This window comes from Sciurus carolinensis, chromosome 3 (genome assembly GCF_902686445.1).
Source record: "Sciurus carolinensis chromosome 3, mSciCar1.2, whole genome shotgun sequence".
NCBI lineage: Eukaryota > Metazoa > Chordata > Mammalia > Rodentia > Sciuridae > Sciurus > Sciurus carolinensis.
Genome location: NC_062215.1, coordinates 4892885 through 4913375, shown reverse-complemented (window position 1 = coordinate 4913375; position 20491 = coordinate 4892885). Strand labels below are relative to the sequence as shown.

Sequence of the window (20491 nt, the reverse complement as noted above, 5' to 3'; positions counted from 1 at the left end):
CCCGCCACCCCCAAGGAGGGGCCAGTGGGCCACCTTCCACCAGTCCCTGTCCACTGCACAGCCCAACCGCACCTTGAATGGAGATGAGCACCTGGAGAAGACTGGATTTGCTCGTCCACCTCTCTGTGCCCTGAAACACACACAGCGCCATTGAGTCTACCTCAGACACCTGCGCCCATTCCCCCGCATCTCCACGGGGATGCTGGCACGTACTCACCTTTCCAATCCAGGTGCCCAGGAGGCTGACACACACCTTCCCATTGTCATACAGGTTGGGGTTCAGGCGGCCACTGCACTGGGAGAGGTAGCAAAAGTGGGGGGGCACGGCCGGGTAGATGTTGGGGAGCTGAATGTCAAACAGGTAGAGGCCATCCTCATAGGGGGTTCGAGTGGGGCCCTTGATCAGGGCTGAGAAGAGGTCCTAGGAGGGAGGGAGGGCCAAGGTTGGCACAGGGGCTCTGGCTTCACGCCTCCAGGGAACGGTGCAGATCCAGGGAGGAGCAGCAGTCTGGCTCTGCTGACGCTCGCCAGAGGTGCTGCGCACAAGCACCTCAGCACTTGCTTTGGGGGTGGGGGTCTCATTCCCAGGAGGATGGAACCTAAGAACTGGACTCCAGAGTAAATGCTGGGAGACCACAGAGAGGCCAGCTGCCAAGTCCTGAGGGGTAGGGATGTGTGGGGTGCATGTGCATCGACTGCCCAGGCCACGCTGTGGGTGAGTGAGGAAGAGACAGAGAGGGTCAAGTCCTAGCTGGAGTGACAGGATCCTCAGGCACCCTACCAGCTTCTGAGATTCCGAAAAAAACAACACCAACTAGTGCTCCCTTCTTCCCTCAGTAGAGCTGAGACAGACTGGAGTTTTCTAAAGGAATTTTACCTCAACACAAGAGCAACGAAAGTGTTATTAAAATCTCAAGTGGCAACGAGCCCTGCTCTGCTGTTGCCGGCCAGTCTGGGCCTGTCTGAGCAGGCTCTTCCTCCTAACTCTCAGGTCCCTATTCCTTTTTCTGTGGCGCTTGTGGTCCAGGACAGGGCTCAACTCAAGCTAGGGCCTCAGACTTAATAGTCAGCATCTAGCACAGTGCCTGCCTCACACTGCAGGCCCAGAAAAGGTCTGCTGAGGAGGGGAGCTGGCAGAGAGAAGCCGCCTGCCCACTCCGCAAGACACCTCCCGTCAACAGTACTCAAATGCTAGGCCCGCCCAGGAGCAGGGGCAGGGGCAGGGCATGGAACACGCAGAACAGAGGGACACACAGGGTCAACTGAACCACAAGGGTAGATCCCAAGAACCACTGTGCTGAGTGGAGAGAGCAAGCTACACAGGGCTTGTAGGATGCATTGCTCTTTGCGAATATAAGTAGTAGAAACACCGCGCACCGTAGCAAAGCGCGAGAATGCAGACCGCTCAGAGGCCGTGTGGGAGATGCACCGAAGCTCGACCTCCAGGAGTGAGAGAAGGCCCAGGATCTGGGGAAAGGGGGTGAGGGCTGCCCCACGACCACGTCAGCTTTCTCTGTAATGTGCTGAGTCTTTAGAAAGAGGAGGAGACTCAGGTAATTACATAATCTCAAGCTAATTCTTTAAAGAAGGGAGGAAAGAAAGAACCACCTGGTCTAGACCGTGTGGCTGAGGAGCTGTCAAAGAAGGCGGGTAGGTGGTCACTCAGGTGCCAGTCAGCCCTGGAGGTGCAGGCACCCAAGGCTGGGCACTGTGCCTCCACGGCCCCCATGCCAAGCCCACGCGAGCCCACTTGCCATTCTGTCCTCAAAAGTCTTGACCATGATGCCATCGGGCAGTGAGGTAGCCAGCAGTGCCATTTCCTTCCGTACTGTGCTGAAAAACTTCTTGGCTTCTGGGGGCTGGAACTCGATTTTCTTAAAAGAGTGATTCGCTGTAGGGGAAAGAGAACAGTCAGTCCCTGAGGGCAGGCCCGGCAGCTCCAGCTGCCACCTGGCTGCTGCCGCGGGAGGTGCGGCCTGCAGGGAGAGCTGCCTGGTGTGCCTGTGGACAGGTGAGTTGGCCCAAGTGCCTCTACCCGCTCCTGGCATCAGGAGTGTGACCACTAGGAACGGCTGTCCCCTAGGGCATGAGTGGGGGCTGGGAGGGGACAAAGCACCTGGCCTCCAGATGTTTTAACAAACGGGAGTTCTGCGGTAGGAAGGCGAAGGCCGGGAGAGGGCTGACTCACAGGGTGCAAACTCCAGCACTGAGAAGACCTCGCCCTTGGCACTGGTGAAGGTGACGCCGGGCTTGCCACCACACTGCTGACAGAGCACCGGGGTCTCGCTGGGCCACTCAGCCTTCACTGGTGACTGCCCCTCAGGCTTGTCCTCCTTGCGCTCTGTGTCAGGTACGGCCTCCATCTTCTCCTCCTCTGCGATGGCCACGTTGTCCAGGGTCTTCTTAAGGTTCTCCTGCAGCTTCTTGATATCATCCAGAAACTTCTTCTCCCGGGTTGGCTTCTCAGGCTCCACGGTGGGGGAGGTAGGGGAGCCTGTCAGCAGCTGCTCCACGGTCATGTTCTTGAGGCTCTCCAGGATCTTGATGGCCTCCTTTAGCTCCCGGAAGCTCTTAGGGGGCCCGTCCTTGCCAGCCTTCTCCATCAGCCCTGCCATGGGGGCGGCCATGGCCACAGCACCCTGGATGGCAGCTGTGGCCGCCTCTTCGCTGATCACCACCCCCTTGTCCTCCTCAGGAGCCACAGGCTGCTCTGCGGGTGGGATGGGGGGCTCCTCTATCTTGGGATGCTCGTCCTCCACCAGTCCATTGTCCGTCTCCCAGCTGTCACTGTCGTCCTCCCACTCGTCTGAGGACGCTCCACTGGTGCTGCCTTCTACGGAATCGTAGTCTGACTCCTCGATCTCAGACTCGATGTTGTACAAGTGCTGGGGCGGAGGGAAGCACAACGGTGATTCAGACATGCTGGGGAGGTGCTCTGGGGACCCCGTCCTCACTACAGATGGGCCTCCAGGAGACCTTGGGGACTCCACTCCACTCCCCCCCTTTTTCTGCTCTTCACTTTGCATCTGGAGCCTCTCTGTCCCCAGGTCTCTGGGAGGGGCCTTTGCCTGTCCCAAGCCCTGCTGACAGCCCACACCAACCTCCTCTCCCGCTCTGTGCTCATGGTTATTAGCATCTTTGCATGGCTGAGGGGCCCAGAGGTAAGCTCAGCAAACCCAGTCCCACCTGAGTCCCAAAGACTTAGGCCAGCTGCACGAGGGCAGGGTGGCCTTTGTGGGGCTGCTCCCTGGGCTGGGAGGTGTGACACGAGGGGAGGGTGAGCTGGTCCGCTCCCTTCCAGGAAAGGTTGCCAACATGAAGGGCAGCAGGGGAGAGGAGCTGGGCTGTGCAGGGTGCGAGGTCACCCCTCGCGCTCAGCCCCAGCAGCAGGGCTGGAACGAGGCCAGCCCTCTCCCTTCCCTTCCTTATCTGTTGGGAGTCCTCCTGAACCTCTGTGGGAAAGTCTGTATTTCTTCTGAGGAGTAATGTGAGCTTTCTCAGCACAGGGAGAATCCAGCTGAGTCCTGGAGGTCTGTGAACACCCACAGGCACCGGGTGGTCTGGAGGGCCTCCGCCCCTCGCCTGGGCTCGATGGGGAAGCACTGGGGAGCCATCTCAGGCTCTCAGGACAACAGATGGGCTGGAGTGCCCAGCCTGGGTGGCCGCAGTCGTGAGCTCAGAGGTTCCGTCTTGCCAGTCTCACCTGGGGCAGGATGATGGTCTTGGAGTTGTCAGCCCACACCACCTCCACCTTGCTGCTGACGTCCACACGGGCCACCTGGCCCACCGATGGCTGCTGGGCAAAAGGGACAGAGTCAGAGGCAGCCTTTGGGAGAGGCAAGGGTCAGAGCATTCTGAAGGAGCTCTGGCAGTGGAAGGGATGAGGGGGGAGAGGACCGAGGACACGGGCACTTGCGGGGGAAGCTCAGGTGTGGGACCTCTCGCTCCAAACACATTCACCGTTCACTGTCCACTGGGGCCACTACTTTGCCTGGCAGGGAGCACTTCATATGGCTCTTATAAGCCCCCACTGATGCCTTCCCAGATGGCAGCATGCTGGCCTCTCCGGGCTTCTCTCCCTTCTCGGTATAGGTTTCCCTGCCTCCAGACTTTTGCCCCTGCTGTTCTGCCTAGAACCTGCCCCAACCCCATCCCGCATTCCTGTGACTTCTTCTAAGTCCAGCCCATGCGCCACCTACCGAGCCTCGCCTGTGCTCAGAGATACCTGGCTCCGTACTCCCAGAGTTCACGACACAGGCCTCAGGAAGCCTGAGTCCTGAGTGTCAGGGTTGAGCAGCAGGTCTGCCTGCCCGGGACACAGCCCAGCAGACTTTCAGGTCACGTCTCCTGGAGCCACCTTGTGGCACTGTCAGGGACTGCAGCCACACACAGGCAGGAAGCAGTAGTTCAAAACTTGAACCTGGGCATGTACCTCGTCCTCTGTGTGGGGAGCCCCATCCTCGGTGTTGCCAATGCGGATGACGATGTCAGTTGTGCGGAACCGAAAGTCAGGATGGTCAGCAATGTCGTAAACACTCACGTCTTCCTCTTCTCCAATGAGCTGGGGCATAGGACCGGCTGTGGTGAGTCAGGGGCCCTCCACCAACCCCAGAGCCCAGCTGAAGGAAGCAGCAGGGGCTGTACAAACACACTCACCTCCACATCATCCCCACTCGGTCGCAGCTTGAACCACTTCACCATACAGGTGCGGCCAATGTGGTCTCCAGACTGCACCACGCCATAGACAGCAGGGTCTGGGCAGCTCTGGACTAGGGAACCAGGGGGGACATAACCAGCCAAGGATCCTTGAGGCCGTTTGCCACTATATCTAAAACCAGGCCTCCTCCGCCCTCAAAGAGCAGCCTCTGCTCTGACCTCAGCTTAGCCAGGTCCCAAGGTCCCCATGCCCACTCTTCCTAGCACCCCCAGAGGCCCTGTGTGCAGCTGCCTGCTGGCTGCCCCCACAGCTGGCACTACCTCGCTTGTCCACCACGAAGTCTCCGGGGCAGAACTCGTTGTTGTCTAGGTGGTGCACTGGGAAGAGGTCGTTGGAGCGGATGTTGCGCTCCACGGAGCCATCCTGCCACATCACATCAGCAGAGGTCATCGTGGTCACCACCTCCACTGCCACCCTGCCAAGTGCAGGAAAATGAGCCGGACCACAAAAAAAGCTCCTCTGGGGAAGGGCAGGGAATCTTTTGGCCCCTTCTCTGCCCATGGGGCTTGGAGTTCTAAGGTCTGAATCCCAGGTGGGCAGGTGAGAGTTCCTGGTCTACATAGGACCCACCCACACCCTGATGCTGCGGTCCCAGAAGACCAGGTTTGGGGCCACGGACACCATTCCACCTTCAGACCAATCCCAGACTTCTCTGGTCCACCAGGAACCGCACTGAGCATGGCATGTCATCTTGGGTGGACACCATGAGCTGTCAAGGAGGCTCACAGACCCTGTGTGCTCCCGTACATGCATGAGCTGAGGCCGGGGGCTCGCTGCGTGGTCTCAGGCTGGAGGCTGGGAGCGGGGGCTGGGGGCTGGGGCGAGCATGCTCTGCACTTACCTGTCCCCTGGCTTGAAGTCACGAGTTATTTTATTCTTCTTTCTCTTGTGTTTTCGCTTCAGATTCTTGATGGACAAGGGGATGCTCTTTTTGCGACCTGTGCCGCTGCCGCTCTGGGAGGAGGTGGTGGAGCTGGCAGAGGAGGTCACTGAGCTGGTGTCGTCCGTGTCATCAGCAGCCTCGTCATCTGCATCCTGCTCTGCCGAGTGCAGCCCGTTGTCCCCACCCTCCTTCAGCAGGAAGGGCGGCAGAGCCTCGCCTGTCTCGTGGGGCTCCTCTGAGCCCTCGTCCTGCATCTCGACGGGGCTGGAAGACCCGTCAGGTGGCTCCTCGGGGCTAGCAGACCCAGTTTCGCTCTTGGTTTTGGCATCCCCTTTCTTGTCTGGGTCCTCCATGGAATGGTCCCTGGAACACTGGGTGTCCGGGGAGCACGACATGATCCTCACAACCTGCTTCTTCAACAGGCGCTTCACCTGCAAGGGCAGAGCAGGGGGGAGCGGTGCTGTGGAGAGCAGCAGGTGCTGGGCCCTGCCCCGGGCTTGTGGGATGCCTGGGCCGGCCTGGCCTCAGGCTGTCTGAGGGATGACAGCTATACACACCTACATGGCCCTCGACGGTCCTGAGGGCTTCCCCCCAAGGCCTAAGCACAGACCATCCTTCCTGGCTGTGGAATTGGCTCAAGGCCAGTTCCTCAAATGCCCACCAACCCCAGTCCAAGGACATACCTTCTTGGCCATAGAGCCCTCCCCCTGGGCGCAGTTTTTTTCTGGACATTCCCAGGCAATCTTGGCCGGCTCTACCTTGGCTGGGAAGACATACAGACAGCGCTCCCCAAGCTGCCGCTGAGCATGGTCAAAGCATCCGAGACGCTTCACCCTGGGGGCAGGAAAGCAGGGGCTGGGCTGGACCTCTGAGAGGTCAGGGGTATTCTGGCCCTCCCATGCATCTGTGGCTGGGGCCCAGAGGCTTGCCCAGGGTGTGCCCCTGGGGTTGCTGGTGGTGGGGGCACACTCACCTGCCTAGGTTTTCCTGAGTGATGACAGAGGGTGGGGGGCTGACGCTGTCCGTGCCTCCTGGGCAGAAGCTCTTGGTAATCCAAGTAACTTTCAGCTCCACAACCTGCACCTGGGGACAGAGGTACACAGGGCCACAGGGCGGGGTCTAATGGTGTTTTCCTACCCAGTTGCCCAGGGTCCCCGGAACCTCCTGAGGAGGAAGACACTAATGTGGACACACCACAGCACCCCATGCTGGTCAGGGGCTACCCTCCCTCAGCCTGTGTAGGGGAAGTGGAGGGACTTCTGCATGGTGGCCACTTCCTGAACAGACCCTGGGCTCCCTTTATCCTCACAGCCCTTTTGGATCAACAGAGTCCGGTGCTAAGCAGCAAGCAAGAAGTGGGCAGCAGCTCAGCTCCAGGGCGCAGAGGGAGACTCCCTGCCCTGACCCCACTCCCTACCTCCTCCACCACCACTCGGAACTTGCTCTTGGTGCTGAGCACAGGCTTGACCCCTGACAGCCACTGGACACTGGAGAAGATCTTGGCAGGGCCGATGAGCACCTGGCCCGGGTAGAAGCCATAGGAATCATCAAAGAAGAGACCCTGTGGGATTTAGGGTCAGAGGAAAGTCCTTGTGAGTGGGGCCTCCTTGGGGACAGTGCTCCCTGTACCTGCCCCCGTCAGACTTCACTAGCAGAAGCCTGCACCTACATAGGTTTTCACACTCCCTACAAGTCCTGCAGCTCAGGAGCAGCACTTCACCAGCCCTGGGTGCAAACAAATCACCAAAGATCTTGCTAGAGTGCTGCTGCAGACTACTCTATGTTCCTTACAGGCTCTTGGGCAATGTTGATGTGCTGGGTAGGGGCCACATTTTCAAATGAAAGCCCTAGAGAGTGGGGGTTCCCAGCCTTGTTTAAATGAGCAACTCCCACCCCAGTGTAAACCATATCCATATACTGCTGTGCTAACAGGTCTTAGTGGACTAAGTCTTTCTATAGCCTAACACAGATTTTAAAAGGGTGAGATAAAAAGTGAACATGGATGCAAAGAGAAGTTCTGATACTTTCTGCCTATGCCCAAACCTCCAGATGCACTGGTGCACACCGCCCCTTCTAGTCTGGGCCAGCTCCAGCTCTTTCTCCAGTAGCCGTCCCTTCTAGGGCCGGAGGGCCAAGGAGGAAGCAAAGTTGCTCTGCACAGCACACCTACCGAGTCGCTAACGTGCGGGCAGACGTCATACAGCTTGGCGCCATCTTCTGTGTTCATGGAGCACCTGAAACAGTGGACAGAGGCTTGGTCTCCTCCAGGAACACAGCGACTGAGCACTGATCAGTGGTAGTACAGAGGTGCCAAAATATCCACATGCCTGGCATGGTACCATTTGTCTTCCCACAACAGCTCAACCTCTGAGAAGCCCCACCCGAGTGTGCACTGCCATTAACGTGTCTAAAGCCTGGTCCCGGGGGCTGGGGAGATAACTCAGTCGGTAGAGTGCTTGCCTTACAAGCACGAGGCCCTGGGTTCAATCCCCAGCACCCAAAAAAAAAAAAAAACAAAAAACAAAAAACAAAACAAAAAAAAAACTAAAGCCTGGTCCCTGGCAGACATTCTAAAGGAAGGTGTTTCACAAACCAAGATATACCAGCAACTGAGCAGAATTAGGTCACAAGAAATGTAGAGGACAGCATGGGGCTCAGGCCTGAATACCTCCAACATCTGCCACTGCCCTAGGTCCAACCTAGGAGAAAACACCCTCCTGCGCTCCTTCCAGCAGGGTGCTCCTCCCAAGCTGGTGGTTCCTTGGTGGGAGATACCTACCTGGCACCGTTGGATAGCTTCAGAATGATCTGATTCTTCAAGTCATAGACCTTCCCCAGCCAGCAGTCATAGGCGATGTAGTCCCCATACATGAAGGGCTGCAGACCAAGGGCACAGGGGCAGTGAGACAGCAGACACTGCTGATGGCCAGGGCACAAGTTCCTCTGTGCCCCACTGAGACAGGTGGGGAAGGGCTCTGGACAGCTTATTGTTTGGACCAGTCGGCTACTGGATGAAACAAGTGCCATCAGTAGGCCATCCCCCAAGAGTTTCAAGCTACACCCCAACCCCCTTCTCAGCAAGGCAGTGACGGTGGTATGGGAACTGGGAGGGTCTTAGCAGGCAGGAGACCACCACAGAGCTGGGAGGTTGGCTGAATGGACAAGTAAGCAAAGGGCTTAGTAAATAGGTCAATACGTTCAGGATATCAAAAACCCTATTTCTCACTGCTGAAGGAGGTGCTCACAACACAGAGGGGAGAAGACAGAAACGGAGGTGATCAATCGAAATGGAGGTGTCAAGATGAATGCACACATTTCCATGCAGAGGCAGAGCAGGCGCTGACACACTGAGGTGTGTGTGTCCCTCATGGGCATGTCACACACGTGTATTTCACAGTATTCTCCTAAGGGGGTCTGTGGCAATCAGCACACCGAGCATCCAACTTTAGCTTCTTGGGTATTTTTTGTTGTTTGTTTTACTGGGTATCCAATCCAGGGCCTCATGTATGCCAGCCAAATGCTCAACCCCTGAGCTACACCTCAGATCTTTTTTTTTTTTTTTTTTTTTAATTTTTTTAGTTGTACATGGGACACTATGCCTTTTATTTTATTTATTTATTTTTATGTGGTACTGAGGATCGAACCCAGTGCCTCACATGTGCTAGGCGAGCACTCTAGCACTGAGCCACACCCCCAGGCCCAGATCCTAGTTTTTAAAATGCCATTCTCCTCTGAAAGGAACCAGGCTTCTTGGGGAGAAATGGTTGATTCCTGGTTTCCTGGCTGGCTACGGGGAGCGGGGAGAAAAAAATATATAAATGAATTAGGAACATCTTGCTGTGGCAGAAAATAAGAAAGAACTTTAAGAAAAAAAAAAAAAGGATATGGAAAAAGAACACAAAAAAACTGGGAGTAGTGGCATGTGCCTAAAATCTCAGCTACTAGGGAGGCTGAGGCAGAAGAATCACAAGTTCAAGGGCAGACTGCCTAACTTAGTGAGACCCTGTATCAAAATAAAAAGGGCTGAGGGTGCAGCTCAGTGAAAAGGCAACCCTGAGTTCAAGCCCCAGTCCTGCCCTCCACAAAAGGACCCCAAGTCAGCCTGAAGTAGCTTCCATCAGCAAAACCTGGGACAATTAAGGCAACAAAACAAGAAAAGATAGTAATGGATTACGATCAGCTGAATAAAACAGAGTCCACACTGATATAAATAATGAATAAATAGGTCTGGGGATGAAATTTAGAGGCAAAGCATTTGCTTAGCATGTACCAGGCACTGGGTTCAATTCCCAGCACTGCTAAAACAAACAAACAAAAAAGATGATAAATAAATAAATGGGGCAGTAGGTGAAGCTCTTCCAAATAGAATGCCAGCTGGTATGAGACTCATGGCTTCCTAATCATCACTCAGTGACCACTGGAGTGGTGGCTGGCTTAGTGGGAGCTGTTATTCAGGCTAAGGATGGTGGATTGGAGTTTAGTAAGTACCAGGTTACTGACATAATCTTGGAATATTTCCCCACAAAATATCACCACTTAAAAAGGGGCAAATGATGACTTTATGGTGGAGAGAACCTGTAACAACCAACATGACCAGGGAACACAGTGACCTTCCCCAGTGGTAGTGGCTGGACACAAAACCAAAAGCTTGGTAGTGGCAGTCTTACTGAGCATGCCAGAACCAGGCCAGTCATGAGGTAACATCACACAGACCCAGGGTGAGGGTCACACTACTAAATGCACCATTGTCCAGGATGTGGAAGAGAGAGAGAGACCGGAGAGCTGTTCCTGGTTTAGAAAAGGAAAAAAGATTTTTGGGACAGTGAACGGGAACTGAAGATGGAAATAAAGTGACAGTGTGGGCTGTGAGGGTTACACGGGAATGTGTCCTGGTTTCTGGAAAGCATACCATATTGTTCAGGGGTGACAGGCATCGTGCCAGCAGCAGCTTGCTCTCAATGGTTCAGAGAAGACAGACTAGAAAGAGTGTGTGGGGAAGGAGGGGGACGTGCTGTCAGCTGAGAAAGTTGGGTGAGGGCAACACAGGAATTCATACCTTTATGTAAGTTTCAAATCATTCACAAAATAAATATTGAAAAGAAATCTGTTTGCTGTTTTTGGGTAGGAAGTGCTAGAGGAGAAAGAAAACCAGTAAAGACAGTGCCAGTGGCAACTGTGTCTGGGTAGCTGTGACAAGGCTGCCAGGAGCCAGGTGGCCAAGGGACCACGGGGCTTTGTGTCTAGAGGTCAGTGAGCTGGAACACAGACGTGTGGACTGCTGAGAGAACCACAAAGCTGGGAAGTCAGGAAGAGGCCACTCACCCAGATGTGCTGGAGGTCCTTGCTGTTGACGGGATAGATGATGCAGTTGGTGCCAATGAGCTTGACAGCACAATCGATGTTGACGTCTATCACAGTGCCACACTGACTGTCCTGGGGAGGGAGAAGGAATTCGGGGTAAGGCCACCACAGAAGACGCTACTCCAACAATCCGAATCAGCCCCCACCAGAGCCAGGCAGCTCTCCTGCACAGAGCCTGGGCGAGGAAGCTCAAGTCCCTGAGGTGTCTGTCCTGAGGCCCAGGCTAGGGTGAGGATACCGGACTCACAGTGGAGCGCATGTGCCGGACCACGTCCCGGGGTACCACAGAGCGATCCTCTAGCTTCAGCTGTAAAAGAGAAAACACAGGCGTGAGAGGAGGACGGGGAAGCCTCCACACGATGCATTTTTCTTCCAGCTTCTGAACTGCACCACCTGCACTGCTAAGTCACAAGCCAAGTGCCCGGCTAACGCAGCTCCCAGATCCACAGAGGGACGTGTTCCGCCCAGCCGTTCCCAGTGCTGTGTAGTCACCATTACCCCCGCAAACGCAGGCACTAGGTCACCGGAGGTATTCTTTTTATTTATTTATTTATTTTATTGTAAACAAATGGGATACATGTTGTTTCTGTTGTACATGGAGTAACAGCATACCATTTGTGTAGTCGTACATTTACATAGGGTAATGATGTTTGGTTCATTCTGTTATTTTTTCCTTCCCCCCACCCCTCCCACCCCTCTTTTCCCTCTACACAGTCCCTCCTTCTTCCATTCTTGCCCCCCTCCCACCCTGCATTATGTGCCATCATCCACTTATCAGTGAGATCATTTGCCTTTTGGATTTTTGAGATTGGCTTATCTCACTTAGCATGAAATTCTCCAATTTCATCCATTTGCCTGCAAATGCCATAATTTTATTATTCTTTATAGCTGAGTAATATTCCATTGTATATATATACCACAGTTTCTTTATCCATTCATCAATTGAAGGGCATCTAGGTTGGTTCCACAGTCTGGCTATTGTGAATTGAGCAGCTATGAACATTGATGTGGCTGTATCTCTGTAGTATGCTGATTTTAAGTCCTTTGGGTATAGGCCGAGGAGTGGGATAGCTGGGTCAAATGGTGGGTCCATTCCAAGTTTTCTAAGGAATCTACGGGAGGTATTCTTGATCTCTAGGTGTGGCTGAATGACAGACCACAAAAAGCCTCACCTTAGTGCAAGAGGGACAGTGGGAGAGGGATCAGCCTGACGTGGGCTGTGGTGGGTCACCCTGAGGCTGGGTTCTCACTGCACCACGTTCTAATCTGGGTTATCCCTCCTGCCCAGCTGCAGCCTGTTCCTTATCTAAGGCACTGCAGAGCCCTGTGGGCTGCTCAGGAGTTCTGGGGCTGGCTGGTTGCGGGAGCCTGGCCAAGCCCACAGGCACCTGACCCATCCCTGTATGAGCCCACAGCTGCCACTCCTCCTGCTGCCAGCTGCTGGATCCCGCAACAGCCCAGGCAGGGGTGGGTTCTACACTAGACCAGCCTGTCTTTTCCCTCTTGCTGGGCCCCTGAACCTGGGCCACTCCTGTGATGCTTCACTGACTCACAGGAATGGGTGGGCCTCTGAATCTGCCCACCTCCAAGCCCCGCTAACCTTGGGACTGGGAGAGCTGCTGCCTCAAATGCCATTTAACTAGACAGCCTTTGGTAGCAGTCTCTGCTCTCAGCTGCTGGAGCTCAGAAAGACGACCATCACAAAAGCCGAGCCACAGTGTTACAAAAGGAAGACTTTTTTAGGTCTTCCTTTTCAAGGTCACTGAAATTTTGACAATGACAAATAAAACAAACTCTATTAGCAGGATGTGACTTACAACGAAGTAAAGGGAAACATCAAACCTGCCATCAACCAGCAGTACAGAAATTCCCATGGGGAGCCCAGGTCCTGTTCCAGATGATGAGACCAGTGGTTCAATGGAGTCCTCCTGGCAGATGCTGAGAAGCCATGGGTGAGGCTCCTGTCTGCAGCCACCACCAGACAGGCCAGGCTCTTCTCACCCCTGCTCTAAGATCCCCAGGCTGGGAGGGCGTGTTGAAATGCCAGTGTCCCTTTCTACCTAACGTGGAAGTGTTCTGTGTACCCCTATCTCTGCTCTGGGGTGTGGCATTTTCTATCCTGCCCTATACTATCTCAAACCCACATCACAGTTCAGATGTCAAAAAACCATAACTGGGGTCTAAGCTGTCACAGAAAGAAGCAACTGTGGCATGGGAAATCCAAGGGAAAGGGATGGTGTCTTATGGGCAGGAAGGACCCTGAGGGCCGTGCCAAGCTCAGTCTGCAGAGCATGTTCCCTGGGGACTTTCTGCCAACCCGAGAAAGGTGCCAGGAATGGGAGAAGCAGCCAGGCCCCGGCCTGGACCACTTTGAGCTCCCACATCACATTCTGTCCAGCTCCACGTCCCCAAGGGCACGGAGGAAACAGGTTTGTGCACTGAGGCAGAAGCAGGAACACAACAGTGGGTGAAAGCTGGCAGCAGGGTGAGGCCAGAGGCCAGCGGGGCAGGCAGAGCATGTTCCCAGGGAGGAGCTTGAAGCGAGCAAGACCTCCTGCATGACTGTCAAGTGTGGTTGGGAGCTGTCTTCAAGGGGCTCTTCTAACAAGGTCTTGCCGTTCCCCATGCCTGACGGTGCTGGAAGCAGTGGGAAGGATGACGGGGAAGAGGAGGATGGGCACCACCACGCTGGCCACAGGCTCCTCCCTTGGGAACCCCAGGCTGCAGACACAGGAGTCTGCGAGGGCTGGGCAGGCCTCCCTCCTCACTGCCATGCCGGCACTGCACAGGTGTTCGCCCACCCAGGGCCACTGCACTGAACACCTCCCCTGACCCCCTTCCCTTCTGTGCCTGCTGGGTGCTGCTTGCTTCCCGGTTCTGCAATGGCCTTTCCGAGTCCCCATTCTGGAAGGAACCACTGTGTGGAGCTGGGGAGCAGGCAGTCCTCTGCCTCCTGACGATACCAGGTGCTTACTGTGTGCCAGACAGTTTCTAGGCACTTTATGCATCTTGTCTACAGACTTGACACAACTCTATGAAGTATTATTGCTATCATTACAGTTATTCCTATTTTAAAGATAAGTAAATGGAGACCAAAAGCAGAGCTAGCAACTTGTTCAAGGTCACACAGCTTGTGGGTGGACTTGGGTCTTGAACTCAGTAGCCTGCCTGGCTCAAGGGTCCATTAAAAAAAAATGTTATCCTTGGGTGGGGGTGATACAGCTTGGTGACAGAGCATTACCTACAGCATGCATAAGCCCCTGGGTTCTGTCCCCAAATCTGCACACGCATGTACACACACACACACACACACACACACACAGAACCTCATTCTACCCCCAGAGCTGCAGAGATAATAAGATGTATTTTATTCTAGAAGATCCACACATTCTCAAAGAAAGTGAGTCTTATGGTTATAAAGGCAATAAAATGTTTCTGGAGCTACTGCAAGGTAGTTGTGGTGGCCCCTGACCATGGCTGTCATAGAGACCCCTGGGTCGGGAAGGGTTGGCCGTTTGCCCTCCACTACCCCTTATTCCCTAAAAGGTCAAGAGTGGTACCCAAACCATGGGTACCTTGGGATGTGAGCACTAGAGGGCACCATGCCTGCTCTGGGAGAAAGAGGTTCCAGGGCAAAACCAAGGCTGTGAAACAAACCCCTAACCCTACATTAAAGAGCACCCTGGATGTCATTTTAAAAACACTGTTACTGGGGAGGCGAGCTGAGGTGGGAGGTGGGTAGATTTCAACTGTCACAGGCTCTAGAATCCTGAACAACCTCACAGCAGTTTAGCTGTTGTCTACCATTTCCTGGACAGCCACAGTGGTCAGAGGTTTCTAAACAGAAAAAGGACAAGAAAGACAAGACACCAGCATGCTGACATTATCTCTATGTGGGAAGGGTCCTGGGTAGTTCAAAATGCACATGGATTGCTTCTGACTGTGAAAGGGGGCTGCCTGGTGGGGCCTCGGGACTGGTGTCTCAAGGAGCCTGTGCTGGCCAGTGCTGATGGAGCGTTTCATGTGCCAGGCACTGGGGAGACCAGCCCCTCCTCAGGCCCCATTCCAGCACAGGGGGGAAGCTGACAGGTGCAGGTCAGGTGGTGCTCAGAGCTGTACAGAGAAACAAGGCCATATGTGGAAGGGAGGGGGGACACAGAGGAGTTACTTTATTTATTTATTTATTTTTTTGCGGTACTGGGGATCGAACTCAGGGCCTTGTGCTTGCAAGGCAAGCACTCTACCAGCTGAGCTATCTCCCCAGCCCGAGGAGTTACTTTAAATGACTGGAGGGACACTCTGAAGTGACATTTGACCAGAGAACTGGGTAAAATAAGGGAGTGAGCTTTCCAAGCGGAGACAAGAACAGTCATAGAGACCCAGGCAGAGTGAGCACGTCCGGAGGCCGGCAGGGCTTCCAGAGCGGGAGGGGCGGGGCTGTGGCTCAGTGGCAGAGCGCTGGCCTGGCACGTGTGACCACTGGGTTCGATTCTCAGCACCGAATATAAATAAATAAAACAAAGGTCCACTACCAACTAAAAAAAAAGTATTAAAAAAAAAGAAAAAAGAGCAGGAGAAGTACAGACAGGTCGCCTGGGCCTTGGAGATTCTGTTCCAAAGAGGCGGAAGCCCCTGCAGGCCTGAGCAAAGTAACTGGATCGTCTGGCTGTTGGGCAAACACGGAAAGGGTGCAAGGAGAACAGTTAGCCCAGGGGTCTTCAACTGGGAGCCATCGTGCCCCCAAAGGACATCTGGGGAAATGGGGACATTCTAGGTTGTCACATCTGGAGGAGGCCAGAAGTGCTGCTGAACATCTCACAGTGCACAGGATGATCTGACCAGAGCATCAGCACTCCCAGGCTGAGGAGCCCTGAGGCTGTTCAGAGACAAAGGTGCCAAGATCAGCACAGTGCAGGGAGGTCAAAGGACCTCCCTCCGCTGGATACATTCTTCTGCATTTCCCCTTTATTTTTTTAAATGACACATAAAAATTGCAGTATTTATGGGGTTCCTGGAGACATTCTGAGGTATAGTGAAGAGGGGCTTAAATAAGGAAGCAATCCGAATGGCAAGGGACGGGAAGATGGGCCACTCAGGGGGGCAGATGGGCACTTTTGTCCTTCCCCCATATGAACTCTGAGTTCACCAGATGCCTGTCCTGTTAAGCCACCAACCTCCTTACGAGGGGCACACTGACTCTGAGAGGCAATCTGGAGGCCTGTCCCTGACAAGACACCAGGAGCAGCCAGCTTGTCCTGTGATTTCTGGCCCAGACCCTCATTCATAGCACTGACTTTGGCTGACGACAGCAGAACTGAAATTTATGTCTATATTCCAAGAATAGAAAAGGCAAACCAAGGTTGATGACAGGAAGGAAGTTAAACCAAACACTTAACCTGAATTGTTCTTGAACTGCATGTGTCTGTAGGAGTGGGCGGCCCTGAAGCTGGCCTGCTGAGTGGAGGCCAAGAGTTGCCCGGGAGTAAGAACTGGCCTGTACCTGGTCACTAGCACCAGCATCTGGAACACTGAAGGGGCTCTTCATTCCAAGAGAGCTGAAGGAAGTCCAAAGGAAGGGCTCTAGGAGGCTGAGCATGTGTATCTCAAGGCTGGGAACCACCAGCCACATCACTGACACCCACTGTGTCAAACACCAGGGAAGGCCCAGAGATGTGGTGCTCTTCAATCTCAGAAGATAGCCACCCCACTTTTCCTGGGGATTAGTGATGTTATCAGTGCCAGATCTTCAGCTCACAAGTGTGAATAGTTACGAACACAAAAGGCCCAGCAGCAGGCCAAGCTGACGGCCAGTCCACACACAGTCCCTGGAGAGTGAAAAGAAAGTTGGGGACAGTTTGCAATGGCCCCTAGTTTGGGTTTTGTTCAAAGAGTGAGGTTTCACCTTCACTGGAGTGAACCAGGCCTGAGAACTTGGAAACCCAGCAGACACACAGGAAAAAAGCTGCTTACCCAGGCAGCCTCAAAACACAGATTCCCGAAGGGAATCCGAGACCAGACCCGTACTAGGAATTTTAAAATTCCAACTTGCTACTTCCTAAGGGATGAAAAAAAAAAAAAAAAAAAAAAAAAAAAATCAGAGAAACACTACTTCTTCTGCCCCGCCACCCCATATAGTCTGAGCTGGGTCTGAGTCCTAGACATAGAGAAGGATGACATGAGACAATGGTGAGTGGGCCAGGAAGAGCTTCCTACTACAGCGAGGACGCACAGCTCCCAGCAGCCCTCCCCTCACCCTCCCACCTCTGAGGCTGCGGGCACCAAGAAAGGTCTCCCTGGTTCTTCTGCTGTCCCTGAGCTTGACGGGCCCCACTACACTGCCTGCAGATGGGTGTGGCTCCTGGAGTGGCTGCCCTACGGCACAGGCTGTGGGGCACTGTGTCAGAGCACACAGACACTCCTCTGATGGAGACACTCAACTCAGTGTGGGGCAGGCAGAGGAAACCATTGAACAGGAACGCTGCTGAAGCCTAGGCTCAATCTTTTTTAGTGCCACCCACAGACCACAGACTGGACAAGAACACAAACATACAATAAGCAATGTACCTTGTACATTGTCTTAAAAGGATTTACAAGAATCTGGCATCCAGACAGGGGTGGGGTCATTCACCCCCAGTGTTCTTACAACATGGTGGCCTGAGACCCTTGCCACTCTTGCCAAATCAGAAAGTTTAACCTGATGTGGACTTCTGAAAAAGTGGTGGAAATCCTAGAAGGGACAGTCCCTGAGCAACAGCTTTCAAACCATGGGCCATGTCCCTTTGGTGGGTATGGATAGAGCTAGCGGGCCATGAGCAACACTGAAGAAAAGGAAGTGTCTGCAGGGCTCCACATGCGCAGTGGGGCAGTGCAGGCCAGGAGCCTTCTCAGGTGCATCCACCAAGGACACGTGCCCTGGTCACCCCAGAAATGTTTGTTTTACTGTGGGTCATTGTCAAGAAGCTTGAGAATCCCCACCCGGCCCAAGCGTCTGCTCAGCCCTCATGTCTTGCCCCAGGGGTTCTCTCTGGCTAGGGTTTCGGCCAGTTCCGCCAAGGGAGAGATATCCCCTCTCATCAGCACAGGCCACCTGCAGGCAAGCACACACAAACCCGGCACCTACACACTCACACCTAGACACTAGTGGAAACTTGTAACTGTGGCCTTACTTCAAATGTTACTGTGTCAGTCAGAACAGTAAAACCAGGAGTGCAGAAAATGGGGCTTCCTGTGGAGCTGGCCCCTCTTCCAGCTTCTTGCTAACTGTAGTTCACACGATTGAGGGTTTGACTGGTCAGGAATTCTAGCTGGTGCCAGTGTAAGGACTTTCTCAGAGCAGTTGACCATCATGTGGCTAAGCTTCTGCTAACCCAGCAATCAGCACCGGCCCACCTGAGGACAGAAGCCTTTACCAGCAAAACATGTGGCCAGAGGGCCTCACATGCTTGGGGGAGGGAAGGGAGGAAGTAAAACAAATGGTGTCCCCAGCTACAACATTCCACCAATCATGTGCTCCAGGAGACAGCCCTCAAAAGCTCTGAGAACGAGGTCTGTGGAGTCCATAGGACTTTGAGTACTTCCTATAGACTCAGAATAACACCACACACACATAAATGGGAATGTGCCTTGGCTTTAGAGAACTTATTTTAGATGGGGAGGACAAAATGACATTTATTCCCCTAGTACTCTCAACTCCAGGGCAGGGCCTTCCCCAGGGACCCTCTTGCCCCACACCACACACTGGAAGCCTGCAGTAGGGTGTGATGTGGCACAGTGCCATCACTGCCTAGAAACTGTACCTGCAGGGCCAACTTGCTGGAATGGCCAGGAGGTGTGGACTGCCAGGGGCAGAGAGGGGCCTGAGTGCAGCTGTCTGCTAAACAAGGGGAAGGACAGGGAGCTGCCCCTGGCAGGAGACCAGCAGGAGGCCCGGGCATGGAGGCTGGTCTCTGTAATGCTGTGGTGTTTGATATGTGTACAGGTGTGTGCAGCAGGCCTCCCTCCTTGGGGAGGAAACACGAGAAGGGTATGTCTCCACAGGTATTTCTGCCCAGTCTGATGCACCATCAGCACCTAACCAGAGGACCTGGTTGAACCATTTTACAGGTGATGGGCTGCTGTCCTATAGCTGCCGGGCATCCCCAGAAGTAAGCAGGGGCTGGCCAAGTGCCCAGGCTCAGAGAGCGCCCACTGCCTCTGCACCCACACTGCCCGTCTGAGGTCATCTAGGGTGGTAATCAAGGAACTAATTCTTCTGGAACTTGCACTGTGCCAGGGAAGAGCCCTTGTGCCCCTCTGCCTCTTCTGACCCTTGGTGAGGCACTGCTCCCTTGCATTCACTCCACAAAGGCAGCTGGGCAGTTTGGAGAGTCAGTGACCTGCCCAAGGTCACCCAGGTACCAACCAGAGTCCTGTTTTGCTCATCTTCATCAGACATGTGTGGCCCCTGGCCTGGCAGCCCCACCTCTTCCCAACTTAACTAGAAGTACAGCCTTTCAGGTGCCACCTGCTGCCTGGGAATCTGCATGTCTCTAGGTGATCTGTGTGCACACATGTCCCCAGACATGGTAGCTCTTAGCAGGGTGAGTATGGTGGGGGGCTGTTAAGGGCCTTGCTTCAGGTCCACTGCTCACTCTGTCTCCAGCACAATCATCTGAAAAGAAGTATTTGGAAAAAGTTCCCAGAGTGATCCTGACAGATAACCTTAAAACCTGGTCATCTGGTTGGTGCTTTAAAGACACCAAGGAAGGAGAAAGGAAATTGCTGAATGGGGCTGCATCCCTCTGAGCTGCTTCTGGGAAAACCCAGTTTGGGGGAACCTGCATTCTCCTGCAGCGGCCATGTTCTAGTTCAGTGGGCAGGGCTTTTCGGGCACCAGGGACCCCATGTGGAGAAACATACCCTCCCTGAACCTGCACCAGCCTCTACTGGCTTCTCAAACACCTGCAGTTACTATTTCCAGGCCGATGAAATGAATACCATCAGGGTGTTACTGGAGCACCAACTGGCCTGGAGACTTTGGGGTTGACCAAAATGCCTCCTGGGCATTGATGTCACTTCTTGTTGGATCACCAAGTCCAAGAACTTTGCCCATCCTGTGACCTCCATTTCTCCCAAGGCACAACCAAAGCATCGCAGGACAGTGAGCCAGGATGAAAACACTAACTAAAAAGTACAATCAGATGGGAGAAGGACCTGCTGAGTTGCACAGGTGCCAAGATGAGGCTAGAGCCAACCACATGGAGGCCACCCTCATGGGGGAGATATGGGCAGTGGGGCACAAAGGAACCAGGGCCTGAGCAGTGCCCACAAAAGCCAGGTCCTGCTGAGGCTGCCACTCCTCAGCTACATATGCTGAGGGTGCCATGTCCACCCTGGGCACCAGATACCTCATCAGGGACAGGCAGTACTGGGTTGGACAAGCTCTTCCAAGGTCCCAGAGCTCCAGGGGACTTGACTGCTACCGGCCCAGCACCTCTTCCTACCTCAGTGCCACATCTGTGCTCTCCACACATGGGCTGTTCATTTGGACA

General features: G+C 54.1%; 1 protein-coding gene across 2 annotated transcripts in view; it reads right to left on the bottom strand.

Moving 5' to 3' along the window:
* Positions 1-20491, bottom strand: part of Ube2o (ubiquitin conjugating enzyme E2 O) — a 60097-nt gene that overhangs the window by 2118 nt on the left and 37488 nt on the right. The window contains exons 2-17 of one of the 2 annotated variants that reach the window (XM_047545724.1): positions 11209-11268; positions 10923-11033; positions 8380-8477; positions 7771-7834; positions 7018-7161; positions 6574-6683; positions 6284-6434; positions 5559-6031; positions 4978-5132; positions 4657-4769; positions 4433-4561; positions 3704-3793; positions 2189-2885; positions 1755-1891; positions 218-421; positions 73-130 (exon numbers count right to left, since the gene is read on the bottom strand). In XM_047545724.1, the coding sequence (XP_047401680.1) occupies positions 73-130; positions 218-421; positions 1755-1891; positions 2189-2885; positions 3704-3793; positions 4433-4561; positions 4657-4769; positions 4978-5132; positions 5559-6031; positions 6284-6434; positions 6574-6683; positions 7018-7161; positions 7771-7834; positions 8380-8477; positions 10923-11033; positions 11209-11268 (2794 nt within the window). The remainder of the gene's footprint in view (positions 1-72; positions 131-217; positions 422-1754; positions 1892-2188; positions 2886-3703; positions 3794-4432; positions 4562-4656; positions 4770-4977; positions 5133-5558; positions 6032-6283; positions 6435-6573; positions 6684-7017; positions 7162-7770; positions 7835-8379; positions 8478-10922; positions 11034-11208; positions 11269-20491) is intronic. The other variant, XM_047545725.1, reaches the window with a different exon arrangement.